Below are 14,111 nucleotides of genomic sequence, written 5' to 3'. Positions count from 1 at the left end.
GGTAAGAGTGGACAGCTTTGCATGGCTCCTGGTCCTAGAGGAGTATTCTCCCACTTATAGGTCATGTTGACTGTGGCTGTCTGGTCAAGGAACAGTTCAGTTTTAGGACTTCTTTTTTTTTTTCCTGATTTTCTAAGGTTTTTCAGTTAGGAGTTGTTGGATTTTATCAGATACTTTTTTGCTTTGATGCAAGTTTCTATGAGGTTATGTTGTTTTATTCTGTCAAGGTGAGTTTTATGGGTTGATTTTCGAACATTAGAACACGCTTGTGTTCATGGTATGAGCCTCATATCATCATGTCTTCCCTGTATGATTTGTGCATCCATTGTGAGAGTGTGGCTCAGGGTTCCTGCATCCATCGTGAGAGTGTGGATCTCAGGGTTCCTGCATCCATTGTGAGGGTGTGGATCTAAGGGTTCCTGCATCCATCGTTAGGGTATGGCTCTCAGGGTTCCTGCATCCATCGTGAGGGTGTGGCTCTCAGGGTTCCTGCATCCATCGTGAGGGTGTGGCTCTCAGGGTTCCTGCATCCATTGTGAGGGTGTGGGTCTCAGGATTTCTGCATCCATCATGCGTGTATGGGTCTCAGGGTTCCAGGAAGTTGTGTGTGGGTTTAATGTCATGGGGAGCCCTGGAGATTCTCATCAGTTTTCTGAAGAAGTTGTTAAAATTTATTTATTATTTCATCCATAAATATTTTCTGAAATTAACCAGTGAAGCAGTTTTGCACAAAAATTTCTCAAAGGTTTGAAACTTTAAGTAAAATATATTTAATAAACCTGTGCTTTATCTAGTTCTGTATTTCTCTTTGAGTTACTCTTGGTGTCTTTTCTCTTTCAAGATAGCTACCCCATTTCATCAAAGTTACAATTTGGATATAATGTTTGTCTTGATGACATTTTATATTTGAATAATCCCCAGTGGTGTCTCCCTATCGCACACATCCCTGGTGTTGCTAAGTCATTCCCACCCCATCAGTCCAGGTAAAGATTTACAAATATCGTCTTTCAAAGGAGCCACCTTTTGATTTCAGTTTTTTTTATATTTGTTTTGCCTTTTGAAGAAACAGGAATTTCTTTACTATCCTGTTTACCCCTTTCTTCCGCCTACTGTGGAATTTCATTTTCTCTTCTGCTTCTAGTTCCTTTCAGTGGGAGTTGAGGTCATTGCTTGAGACTTTTATTCTTTTACTCGATCAGCACTGTCAATTTCCCTGTAGGCATCACATCGCGGCTGAACAATGTTGATGCATTGTGTTTTTATTTTCATTCAGTTTGAAACACCTTCTCATTTCCTTTTTGATTTATTCTTGACCTGTGGATTATTTAAAAGTTCATATTTAAATTCCAAACACATGTGAGTTTTCCAAATGCCTTTGTTATTCATTTCTAACTTAACTCCACGGTGGGTACAGGATGTACATTGTATATTTTAGTCCTTTTAAATGGAGGCTTATCTGATGTTCTAGCACGGTCTGTTTCATTCTGCCTGTATGCTATATCTCTACTGTGATTGGGCATGGGGGATATCAAGTATCAATTATATCAGCTTGGTTGGCAATATTGTGCAGGTCTTCTAAATCATTTTTGTTTGCTCTGTCTTTGTATGGGAACAGCTGTGCTGTGATTTGAATGTTTTATAGTTTTGCAACATTCATGTGCTAGAACATGAACCCTTAAGTGATTGCAATGCTCGCTTTTCTCGTGGCTGTGACTTGAGAAGACACTGTTTAAGGGAGGGAGGCTTTGGTCTGCCCTGGAGTTCAAGTTGGGTAATCCCTCATAACAGGGAACACATGGTGGCCCATGGGATGTATCCGTGATCAGAAAGCAGAGAGCAGACAGGAAGTAGAACAGGCTGTGGTCTCTCAAGGCTCATCTCCCAGTGACTCACTTCCTCCAGCAAGGCTCCACTTCGTGAAGGTCCACAACCTTCCCAAATAGCTCCACCAGCTGAGGACCAAGTGTCCACACGCAGCCAGTGGGGGACTTCTCACATTCAGACAAGGGTGATGTGTATAGAGATTGGTCCAGCGTTAGTGGGATGGCTTAGCGGGAAAGGTGCTTGCCACACAAGTCTACCAACCTGAGTTTTGGTCCCTGGGACCTGCGTGAAGGTGGAAGGAGAAAACCAACCCCACAAGGTTGTCCTATGACCTCCATATGCGGGTGGTGGCACATGTGCCGACACACGTAATATAAGTCATATTAATAAATTTAAGAGCAGCGTAAAACTTTTAAACAAGCCACGCGTGCTCTGGGAGGCTGCATGTAGGAGACGAGTGCTTTGGGGGGTCGTGAAGCTCTGTTCTCTCAAGTGCATCAACATCCTCATCAAAGGGCTGGAGGGGAATATCAGGTCCCCTCTGCCCGGTGAGATACAGCAGGAAGGCACAGAACCTCACGAGACACTGCATCCACTGGAAGCCTTGATCTTGAGCTTTCCAGAGTGTGAAACCGTGAGAGATGACACTCTCATCCCACGGTATCCCACTGAACCCCAGCTAATGCGCGTGACTAAGATTCAGATCTGATCCTTCTCAGTTCTCTTCGGTTTTCAAGTTCCCTGCTTCTATTTGAAGTTCTGTACCAGTTGCCTTAGGGCCAGGATTCTTATTTTCTGCTATGAACAAAAGCTCCCCAAAAAAGAAGCTCCGACTGAACCTTCTGCAAGGCCCGTTAGCACACCAGAGCTTCCTTCAGTGATGGTGGGTGGAGAGGTTGAAATGTTTGTGGGTCCACAGACTAATTACAATTTATCTTGGGTGATCTTTATCTCCCCGAACCATTCCCTGCCTACTTCTGTGGTCAGACCTAATGTCCTGTGACTAACAGAAACCTCTTGGAATGTATCAACTTAACAAACTCTAGTTTCTGTCGACTGAAAGCCGCGAGTCATCAGGCAGCCCAGTGCCTCTAGATAGGATTCTCTGCTTCGTGCTGTTTTCAACAAAAAACTTCGTGAAACTGCTTCCCATGGGAACATGGGATTCAGGGTCCCCTAAATTCTGTGTTACGGATTTAAAGTTTTTTATATTTATCTTTATTTGCTATGTGTGTACAAATGCCGTACCACAGTGGAGGTCAAAGGACAGCTTTTGAAGTCAGTTTTTTTCCTCCAACTACCTGGGTCCTAGCACTTGAGTTCAATTCATTCAGCTTGGTAGCAGGCACCATTACCTAGTGAACTGTGTTACCAGCCTTGGGTTGTGGAAGTTCTTATGGCTGGCCTCCTCAGTTCTGTTGCTTCTCCTCTGTACGACTCTCACCATTTATAGACTTTCAGCCTCTCTATGACACATTGTTAGTGTTTTTGACAGAGATAGCTATTTTTAAAAATTTGCCAGTGAAACATGTCCGTCTTACTAATATGCCACTTTCCTCGCAGTTTTGTCTAGTGGAAGCAGGGGAGTTGTCCATGCAAGCCCCCTTCACCCTGTCGATTTGTGGTCCTTGTTAGTCCGGTGTCTCCATGAATCGAAGCCCGTGATGAGAAACAGTTCTAGGGTGAGCGATTGATTTTGGCTCAGCTTCTGAATTTCAGGGCCTGACTTGAACCTCAAAGGCCCGCTCCTGCGACCCACTCCGAGGGTCCCATGGGCTCCCTGACTAGCACCACTGGCAGGGAGATAAGAATGTAAGACATGAGCCTACGGGGACACTGAGGTTCGGGCGCTAGCAGGAAACTACCTGATGCATTGTGCACCGTGAGCTTTTCACCTTCAGGTCAGTGGGCGCATGCATAGTTGTGTCCTGTAGGAAGCCTTTAGCGCACTTGGCCTGTTCCCATCTTGTAGTTTATGTCATGGGTCTGTGTGGTTTCCACACATGAAAAATGACCTGGCCATGGTTTGTCTTACCTGCCAGAAAGATGCCCAGGTATAACTGGACTCCTCCCTGCCTGGCCTCCCTGCCCGTCTTTGCTCTGTGCACTGAACTGGTCTGTAGGTGTGTATTTGCTAGATAAGCGGATGCCTCCATCTCTGCAAATGTTCTCCTTATTCACAGTGGCTTTTCCCCATATTAACGCAGCCACTCCGGCTTTCATTTGATTAGCTGTAATATGGTGTGGTTTTCAGCCATTCACTTGTAGTCTATCTGTTTCATTTTATTTAAAGTGGCTTTCTGGTAATGGTTCCATTGAGGCTTTTTTAAATTTTTATTTATTTATTTTTGAAGCGGGGTCTGGCCTTAGACTCCTAGATCCAAACAACCCTCCTTCTTCAGCCTCCTAAGCAGGTTGGCCTGCAGGTGGGTGGCACTACATCTTGCTTTGCTGGGTCTTCAAAAACAATTAAATCCAGTTTGATGTTTTTTAGTTGGTGATTTAAATAGTTTACATGCAAAGTGCTTATTGATGTGGTTTAATTGGCCCTACCATTTACTGTTTTCCATTTGTCTTGTTTATCTCTATTCCGCCTCTCCTGTCTTCTTTGGATTATATGAGCATTTTCTCTCATGTCAGGGGCTGTACTTGGGCGAGTGTTTCCATGGCTCACCTATCGTGCCCCCCTTCCCCTTCCCCTTCAGAAAGTCCATGGACAAGATAGTTAAGGCTCAATTTGTTTTTACCTTGGAATAGTAATTTGATCAGACTTTTGCCAGTAGTGGTTTATAACTTAGTCTTCGCTTTCCCACTCATCTTTCTGTAGCTGATCATTGGACTTCCTGGCCCACCCGCTGCTGCTTGCTTTTCTTCAGGTAGTTGCCTTTTGAGTTTAATCCAGAGCTTTTATTTGCAAGGTGTAGATGGGCAGTAAGGAGAAGGGACCCTTGTGGGCTTGGTTTGCTCCGTCTTGTAAGATCCAGTGATGTCTTCACGGCACAAACTGAGATGTCTCCACCCACCACGCTCTGTGTGGATTTCCTCTGCAGTGCCGACTCTGCCAGCAGTGCTGTCTGACATATTCACCTTGGTCCTTCTCCACCAAATGTGTGCTACAAAGTTACAGCAGTTCTTAAAGTCCTGGCCTGTCACCCAGCCTGCTCTGGCCAGCCTTGCTGGGCTTAGGGACCGCAGTCTGCTCTCTGGTAGTGTTCACTTCTCTGCCCTCTCTGTGAACAGATGGGGCAGTATTGTTTGTTTGTTTTGGTTGGTTTTTTTTTTTTTTTGGACAGGGTTTCTTGTGCAGCTGTAGCTGTCCTGGGCTTAGCTCTGCACGTCAGGCTGATCTTGAACTCAGAGATCCTTCTGCCTCCACACCCAGCAGTATTTTTGTTGTTAAGACAAAATATATAATACTGCAAGATTGCAGGCTTTTTATTTCCAGGTTGATTTTAAACTTTTTTAAGGGTAATTTTTTACTTCTATTCACCTCGACGCTTTTCTTTTAGGTATTAGCTCTCACCTTCTTGTAGTTTTTTTTTTGTTGTTGTTGTTTTCTTTTTGGTTCACAATGTACATCCATTTAGGACCTCCCATCAGATTGCTGATTTTCCATTAATAATGTGTATTCAGCTAAGGAGCTGCATTAAATGGTCGTGCTTTAAACCCTTTTAAAAGCAATCCTGTTTGTGTGGCTAACCTACCAAATCAATACTTGGTTAATGTGATTTGCTTAATTATGCCTTCACATTTTAAAAATTGCTTTTTAAGTTAATTTTGTAGTATAATTTAATTTAATAAAATATGCCCATGAATCTAGAGAAAAGGTTGGCAACCAGATCATACAGGCCCCATCTGGCCTGTGACCAGTTTTTATATGGCCCCTGGGCTAGAAGTGGGTTTTATGCCTGTAATCAACTCTAATATGCACACACACACACACACATGTACATACACACACAAATACACACACACTGCAACAGTGACTATACATGGTTCATAAAACCTAAACTATTTATTATCTGGCCCTTCGAACAAAAAAAAAATCAGTGATCCTTATTTATGGATAAAATCTGCAAAATAAGATATTTTTAAAAAAGGTTTTTTATTTTTTAAATTTGTGTGTATGTATGAATACATGTATCTATGTATCTATGCATGTACACCACATGTGTGCAGGTGCCCAGAGAGGCCAGGCGAGGGTGTTGGATCCCCTGGAGCTGGAATTACGAAGGTTGTGAGCTGGTGTGGGTGCTGGGAACAGCACCCAGGTCCTCAGGAAGAGCAGGAAGTCCTCTTGCTGCTGTTTCAGCTCTCACTCAGCTACTTCTGCAGCCCCTAGAGAAATCATCAATTCTACTGGTAACCCCGACTCTCGCATGCTGTCCCCCCCTTTCTCGACAGGTAACGCATACTAAGGATGACTTTGAGCTTCAGATCCTCTTGTCTGAAGTGCTGACACTGCAGATCTGCTCCACCACACCTGGCCGTTCCTGATGGTTCTAACGCTAGTGCACATATCTGCCTGTCACTCCCTGTCACGTTCTCTCCACCTTTGCTCTGAACATGGAGCCCTGGAGGTGGCTTTAGCAAGGCAGGCTCCCTGCTATTGTGATGGGCACGGCAGTGCCCAGGTCCTCACTGTGCTTCTTGTGGCATGAGCCGGGCTATTTCTGGTTCTTCACGGTCTTTGACATAGTGCTGACATCTTGGCACTTTGCCGGTGCAGCTCTGTGGGCAGCTCTTAGACGGTGGGTGGTGGTGGGTGGGCTGGGCTGTGGGCTGTGGAATACCAGCCCATCTGTAGTGTTGCTCTGCTCCTCCTTGCCAACTTTGTGCCTTTCTGCGAGCAGCTTACAGCTGTCCGGCACCTTGACACCACCCAACAAAAGTACTGTCAAACTCTGGGAGTTGGCTCATTTAATAAGCAAGGGATGACATTTAAGTTTGCTTAAATTGTTCTTGTTAGGAGCAAGGTCAAAGCCATTTCCCCGTTGATGAGATGCATCCTCTCACCATCTCCTGTGGAACTCAGGCTTTCTCGTCTTGTCGCAGCCGCTTCTGATGCTGCAGATGGTGACCTTCGCATCTCACACAGCTAGAATGCCTCTCCGCTTGGCTCTCCTTTACTCATCTATTATTTATCTGCCGCTTTCTGCCTGTGAGTGAGGTGTGTGCGTTACTCTCCCACTTGGTCAGTGTTGCTGGCTTCCCTCTCACCTCTCGCTCCAGAGCTGTAGCTGGGAAGTTCCCCGAGGGCTGGTTTATAGATGGAATCTAGCCGTGTTGTCTTCTCATATTTATATAGTTCCCTTTCTTTTCTCAGTGTAAAATTTTAGTTGCTTCTTTAAAGTCTGCAGACACTTTGGTCATGTGACTGTCTCCTTTTACCCATGTTCCCTTAAATCCTAGAGTCAAGTGCACACATGCTCTAGAGCTGGCATGTATAGACTGTCACATTCTTGCACTTGAAGAAGCCCATATGCCTGTTATCGGGGAAATAAAACAGTCTAGGAGAAGAGACCTGGGCCAGGGCCAGACCCTTGCTGTAGCAGCTCACCCAGTCTGAGAGAGCCAGGGCCCCAAAGAGGCAGAGCTGTGCCTTTGTCAGCATTGCCAGTACAGTGGAACCCAGGCTGAGTGGCCACAGGGGTGCAGATATGGCATGAGCTGTCCGCTCCTTCCCCCAAGGCCAGGCTTTTTCAGTGGGCCTGCGGTTGCTGGGCCGGGTGGGGGCGGGGGTTCTCCTCCTTGGCTCCGTGCCTGGGCTAGGGTGTGCCAGCTGCCAGGGCAATAATCAAGGTTGCCGTAAAACTCCCCAGCCAGTTGCACAAATGACGTGTCTGCTCTACGGGGCAAGTCACAGCGGGAAGGAGAGTCTGTCACGTGCGGTGATGAGCACGCCGAGGGCCAGCCTCCTACCCACAGCTGTGCTTTATTGGCAGGGTTCGCTCCATACCACGGTGTGTTTCCCATCCATTGGCTCTTATGATGCGCTAATGAACTGAGCTATGTCTGGCCATTCTGAGAAGACGTAGGTAGGCCTTTTGTTCTGGTAAAGTTTCCTTGGGAGGTACAGGTGTGGATAGTTCAGTCATGGGTGGCTGGTGGCCCCTGGGTATGTCTTCCTGAGAGAAGGCACTTCTGGGATATTGTCCTGACTCAGCAAACCCAAGGAGACTGCAGAGTGCATGATGTTAAGGCCATGTGTGTCCCAAGGCACACATGGTGCCTCCTTACTACTGTTCTCTATGAACTGGAGGGCTCTGACATGTATTTGCCAGGGATAAGTATGTGGGCTACTTCCAGAGGTATGTCCAAGATCAGCATTGGGCTAGACCTGTTTCTCACTGTGCATTTAATCTCCATCCTAGGTGTCTCTTGACTGCCTGGCAGCCTGGCCTGCAGCTGATGGAGAGAGGCAGAAGGGAGAGCGGATGTATGTGATCTAACATACCCATGGAGTGGCCATGGAGTATGTTCTCATGGAGTGAGAAGGGCTTTAGGGTGTGGGATTGAACTACTTAAGGCAGTGGTTTTCAACCTGTGCGTTTCAACCCCTTTGGGGGTTAAACAACCCTTTCACAGGGGCCACCTGAGACCATGGGAAAACACAGATATTTTACATTACAATTCATAACAGTCGCAACAGTACACAGTTATGAAGTAGCAACAAAAATAATTTTATGATTGGAGACCACCACAACATGAGGAACTATATTAAAGGGTCACAGCAGTAGGAATGTTGAGAAGCTTTGGCTTAGGGCATGGGCAGAGCCAGGGAAGAAACTCCCAGAGTCAAGGTGAGCCCTCTGTTTTCTCCAGAACCCTCTGCCAACCAGTGAACTGCAGCAGCTGCAGCGGCCAGCTCTGCCCTGAACGCTGGATGTGTGTACACTTGTCTGAGCAGGTGCTGGGGACTGTGGTGTGTTCTGTACTCTCCCAGGCCCTGGGTGCTGTCCCAGCTGACCTGTCTGTGGTGTGTCTCTGCAGCAGTGTGGCCCCTGACTGCCTGGAGTTCTTCCCTGCTACCCTATGAAGCTGTGTCTTTGAATCCTGGGTACGGGGGTTAGCATTCAAGACAGCAGGCAGCTCCTGCTGTCCGAGAAGCTGCTGCAAGCACCCCTTAGCCTTCATGCATCCGCAGGGCTGGCCTCTCTCCTGGTAAAGCGCTGCTTGTAAAGAGGCCAAGTCTTTACAACTTGTAAAGTTGCCCGTGTCTGTCCCTAGGAACTTACAGAAGCAGGAACTGGCCAGCGGGTTACCCAGTCGTGGGCCCCAGGGGAGCGGCTGGGATGGGAGAAGCTTGGCCTCACCTGCTTGTGTGACTACTGCTCATTTGGTAGCCAGGGGAGCAGATGGCCTGAGAACTGTGATTTTGCTGTAGCGGCACGGCAGTGCCCAGGGAGCTAATGACTCTCATGGCCAGTCCTAGGGGCAGCTGGAGTCCTGTCTGTGCTTCCTGTCCAGACAGCAGTGGGTGGTCTTCTCAGTATTGTAGTTGGCACCATGCCACCTGAGAGCCCATTCAGCACAGGTGCTTTGTTTGAGTCTTTGTACTCATGTCTGTAAAAGTAAAATAAATTCTGCCCCACAGTGGTGGCATGCACCTTTAATTCCAACACTCAGGAGGCAGAGACAGGCAGATCTCTGAGTTTGAGGCCAGCCTGGTCTACAGAGTGAGTTCCAGGAAACAAACAAACAAACGAAAAGTAAAATGCCTTCTGAGATTTGGGATTCTGATGTAATTTTCTGTCTCCAAGAATGCTCGCTCCCTGTGCCATCCTTACTCATCCAGCGACAGTAGGCAGTCCAGGCTTTGTAGCTGTCTGAGCTGTATGACACCTTCAGGCCCTTTCAGAAATATAACACCATTATCACTGGATGTCACTCTTCCCTTCTGCACCTAGGGCAAGGTTGGAGCCCTGTTCCTAATGTGCCTTCATTGTATACAGCTGCTGCTGAGGGACCCTGCCATCCCAGGAAACCGCTGCATCTCACTGGACCCCCATGTACTGATAGAGGCGGGGTGGACATAACCAGCGGTCAGCTTGCATCTGGGAGGCTAGTTGCTCCAAAGAGCAATAGGCATTGTCCTGTTGAAGTTGGAAAGCCCTATGAAACCACATGTGTGCATGGCCTAGTGTATTTTTATTGATTCTGCCCTTGCCCGGTACTTGGTAACTCTGTTTGACTCTCCCTGTGTGGGCACCTGCCCCCTGCTCCCAAGCCCACCATGGTGACTGGTGCTCATTCTTGTAGGTGGTGAAGGGCTATAAGGCAACCATCCAGCAGACTCTGGACATTCTCTTCCTCCAAGAAGGGTCTGAGTTCCTGAGCAGCACTGACGCGTCCACTCGAGACTCAGCTGACCGAACCATCATTGCCTGGGATTTCCGGACTGCTGCCAAAATATCGAACCAAATTTTCCATGTGAGAAGCCCTGTGTAGAATTGTTCTTGGTTTCAGCAGTGGGGATGGGATATTCCTGTAGCCCTGGGCTGGGGTCCTGGGCCCCTCTCTGTCTGGGGGACCATTGCTGTGATCACCACTGCCACCACCACCTTTATCACCAATATTACCATCACCATCATTATTGTGTCTGTGGTCACTGCTATCCCCACGTTGTCATGATCAGCATCACCTTCTCTGCCACCACCACCATTACTGTCACTATAATCATTACCTCCACAACATCACTACTACCACCACCATGCCTGATTGCCACCACCATCTCCACCACTGTCACCACAACCACCATTGCCACCATCTCCATCACCGTTTTGGTGGTCACTACCATCACTCCCTGTGCTCACATTACCGTCTTTTGGTGACGGTTAACTGTTGCTGATCTCTTGAGTGCCCCGCCCCTGGTCTTAGGTGTGACCATGAGTGCATGTAGACTTGTAGACTTTCTCCTCCTCCCTGCCTTGTCCTTCCGCTCAGTGGGTTCTGAGCGAACCTGAGCAAGCTGACTTTGAGACTGCCCCCATGAGCCTGGCAGAGATGAGGTGCCAGGCAGGCGAGTGTGCTGCTGGCCACCCTCTGCCTCTACTCTGCCTCCATGTGCTCGGGGCTGAGTGAGTGCTTTGCTGAAATACCTCACAGGGCGCCAGCCTATCACCTGCTGTTCCAGTGGGCATCATGACCCAGCTGCTCCCAGAGAGCTGTTTGCTCTGTTGGGTTACTTTCAGGATGGTAGCTTAAGGACAGTCTTAGAGCTGGGTGTGGTAGTCCACACCTTCAATCTCAGCACTCAGGAGGCAGAGGCAGGCCAATCTTCTTGAGTTTGGGACCGGCCTGGTCTAAACATTAAATTCCAGGCCAGCCAGGGCTACAAAGTGAGACCTTCTTCAGCACCCTGCAGAAGGGGCAGTGTGTTAACACTGGGTTAGCCCACTGAGCTCCACTTTAGACTGCAGAGCAGCAGGATAGGGCAGTTGCGTTGGTTTCAAGCTCTGAGTATATATAACTGGACACAGCAACAACAACCCATGTAGACGCCCAAGCCAAGGCTCAGGAGAAAGGGACAAAACCCCAAGAGCAGAGTGCAGGCTGGGTGGCAATCTGTGGGAGGCAGAAACCCCAACAGTGGTAGCCTTCATCCCTCTTTGGTCCTGCTTTCTCAGGAGAGGTACACCTGTCCTAGCCTCGCCTTACATCCGAGGGAACCCGTGTTCCTGGCACAAACCAATGGCAACTACCTGGCTCTCTTCTCTTCTGTGTGGCCCTATCGGATGAGCAGACGGCGGCGCTATGAGGGGCACAAGGTACCCCCATCTTTGTTACCTAGGTCAAATGCTGACCATTGGCCCCAAAACTTCCAGTCAGGTATCAGCAGGACTACATGTAGACCCTCTGGGCACTCCGCTGCTGAAGTGAATGGCCTCTGGCTGTGTGGATAAGGGTCTGTCCACTTAGGGCCCGGGCCACATGCCCAGCCATAGGCAGGAGAACGTGTCAATTCAAATATGATGGGGTGGGGACAGAAACAGGGTAGGACAGACTTGGGAGCCATTTCTCTGTGTACCCCTTTCCTGCCCAAGACCCACTTTGCTGGCCTGGAAGAGGCTGGGGAGTCACCTAGTACTTGGTGCCAACCCCAGCTCTACAGAAGCTGCTGTATCTAGGTTCCATTACCAGGATGTTATTAGATGTCATCTATGAAGTTCACACTTGAATGCTGTGCAGTTGAGCTACAATAAAACAAAATGCACAAACTGTTTTAAGTAAGTTTGCAATTTGTGTTGGGCATTCATGTACTGGAGACCTGCAGTCCATGGCCACAGGCTTGACATGACTGTTGGGGCTAGTGACCCTGGGATACAGGTCACCTCACCAACCTATAGGCTTATAGCAGGAGCTCAGCCTTTGGCCTCAAGATCACTAGGTGTAAAGCCAACCCTGTGCTTGCAGCTTCTTGGCCTCAGCTCACCCTTTGTAGTGTGGGATCAGAGCTGCCACCTCATAGGTTGCCTTCTCTGTCTCTCTCCACAGGTGGAAGGCTACGCTGTGGGCTGCGAGTGCTCCCCATGTGGTGACCTGCTGGTAACAGGCAGTGCTGATGGCCGGGTTCTGATGTTCAGCTTCCGCACTGCCAGCCGGGCGTGTACGCTACAAGGGCATGCTCAGGCCTGCCTTGGCACCACCTACCACCCCGTGCTGCCTTCTGTCCTTGGCACCTGCTCCTGGGGAGGAGACATCAAGATCTGGCACTAACTGGCAACTGAGATCCTGCCCCTGGGTTGGTGACTCTGAAGTTGGCTGGAGATTAGGCCAGTGCAGGGGTTGTCCCCGCACTGGGCCTCAGTGACTTGTCTGTAAGAGGGGGTGAGAAGTGTCTCAGGATGTAAGGACTGCATTAGTAAAGGCATTTGCCAAATGGCTGGTGATGCCCAACCAATCAGTGTGTACTCTGTAGTTTTTCTTAATGTGATTTGGAAATAAACACATAGCTGCTTCCTGTTGCCTTTCTACGGCAGGTAGGGGAGCTTGAGGTGGGACTGTCACCTCTGGTCCTGAGGGTGTTATCCTCAGAACAGTGGGTCTCTGTGTCTTCGAGCTGCTCAGGAACTCTGTGTAGGAGCTCCACAGGGCCCTGCCACTCACCTGCTCTTACTAGACACCAAAGCTGTGTTCCTGCTCCACTCTGGTCACCTCTCTGGTCCTCTACCCTGCTGCTTGCCTATGCCAAGGTGGGTGGACTGTGCTGGCCACAACTATGTGTCTGTCCTGGAAGGGGTGATGAGGAAAAGCAGGGTCCCAGAAGCCAATTCAGGAACTGACTGGGCTGGGTTAGGAAATGTAGTGGTTTGTATAAGAAACTCCCAAGGGCTCATGTATCTGATGCTTAGTCACCAGGGAGTGAAACTGCTTGAAGGGATTAGAAGGATTAGGAGGTGTGGCCTTGTTGGAGGAAGGGTGTCACTGGGGATGGGCTTTGAGATTTCAAAAGTCCATGCTAGAACCAGTCTCTTCCCCCTTTTCTCTCCCCCCCCCCTTGCCTTCAGATCAGGGTATAGAACTCTCAGCTACTGTTCCAGAACCATGTCTGCTTGCATGCTTCCGTGCTTTCTGCCCTGTTGACAATGGACTAAATCTCTGAAACTGTAAACAAGCCCCAATTAAATGGTTTCTTTTGTAAGAATTGCCATGGTCATGGTGTCTCTTCACAGCAATAGAACAGTGACTAAGACAGGAAGCCTAGCTCCTTAGGGTCCTGGGAAAGCCCATGAATCTCAAATACTACTAGAATTGTAACTGAGAGACTGCCTGATGGCCTGGGGACTCACTTACAGGATGGGGTGAGGGAGGATGGGAGAGGGCCTGGGACTTGACAGAGTGCGTACGGCTTCACACCTTACTCCATTCTATAGTCTAGTCTCAGGCAAGGTCTTCTTTCCTCATCTGTGAGGCCAGAAGTCAGGAGAGCTGCCTGCGGATGTGTTGGGGAGCTGGAAGAATGAATTAGCATAGTGAGCCCAAGTCTAAGGCCAGCCTGGCTCAGGGATGCTGTGTAAGGACATTTATTCTAGTGTCCAAGGCATTGAGGGGCCATTCCCACCAGGGTAAAGCAAGTCAGAGCCCTGTGCTGGGGCTTGTCCTGAAGCCCCTATGTCCTTGCTGCCGCAGTAAGTCAGCTCAGGTTTCCTCTCTGTGCTTGGGTGCCTCAGGGCCATTGTACCCACCATCTTGGCCTAGGTACTGTCCTTCCCCCATAAGCATGCCCTAACAACAGAACTGCTTCCCTCAAGCACTAGGTTCCACCCTGTGCTGTCCTGTGTGAC

At 48.6% G+C, this 14,111-nt stretch overlaps 1 protein-coding gene across 4 annotated transcripts in view; it reads left to right on the top strand.

The window, feature by feature from the left end:
- Positions 1-13,471, top strand: part of Wdr25 (WD repeat domain 25) — a 127,098-nt gene extending 113,627 nt beyond the window's left edge. For all 4 annotated transcript variants that reach the window (XM_038337078.1, XM_038337077.1, XM_038337080.1 and 1 more), the window contains 3 exons: positions 10,087-10,257; positions 11,454-11,594; positions 12,322-13,471. In XM_038337078.1, coding sequence (XP_038193006.1) covers positions 10,087-10,257; positions 11,454-11,594; positions 12,322-12,543 — 534 coding nt within the window. In that variant the 3' untranslated portion in view covers positions 12,544-13,471. The remainder of the gene's footprint in view (positions 1-10,086; positions 10,258-11,453; positions 11,595-12,321) is intronic.
- Positions 13,472-14,111: the final 640 nt, after the last annotated feature.

Source organism: Arvicola amphibius, chromosome 7 (genome assembly GCF_903992535.2).
Source record: "Arvicola amphibius chromosome 7, mArvAmp1.2, whole genome shotgun sequence".
Lineage (NCBI taxonomy): Eukaryota > Metazoa > Chordata > Mammalia > Rodentia > Cricetidae > Arvicola > Arvicola amphibius.
The sequence above is the reverse complement of the archived record's forward strand: the minus strand, read 5'-3'. Positions and strand labels throughout refer to the sequence as shown.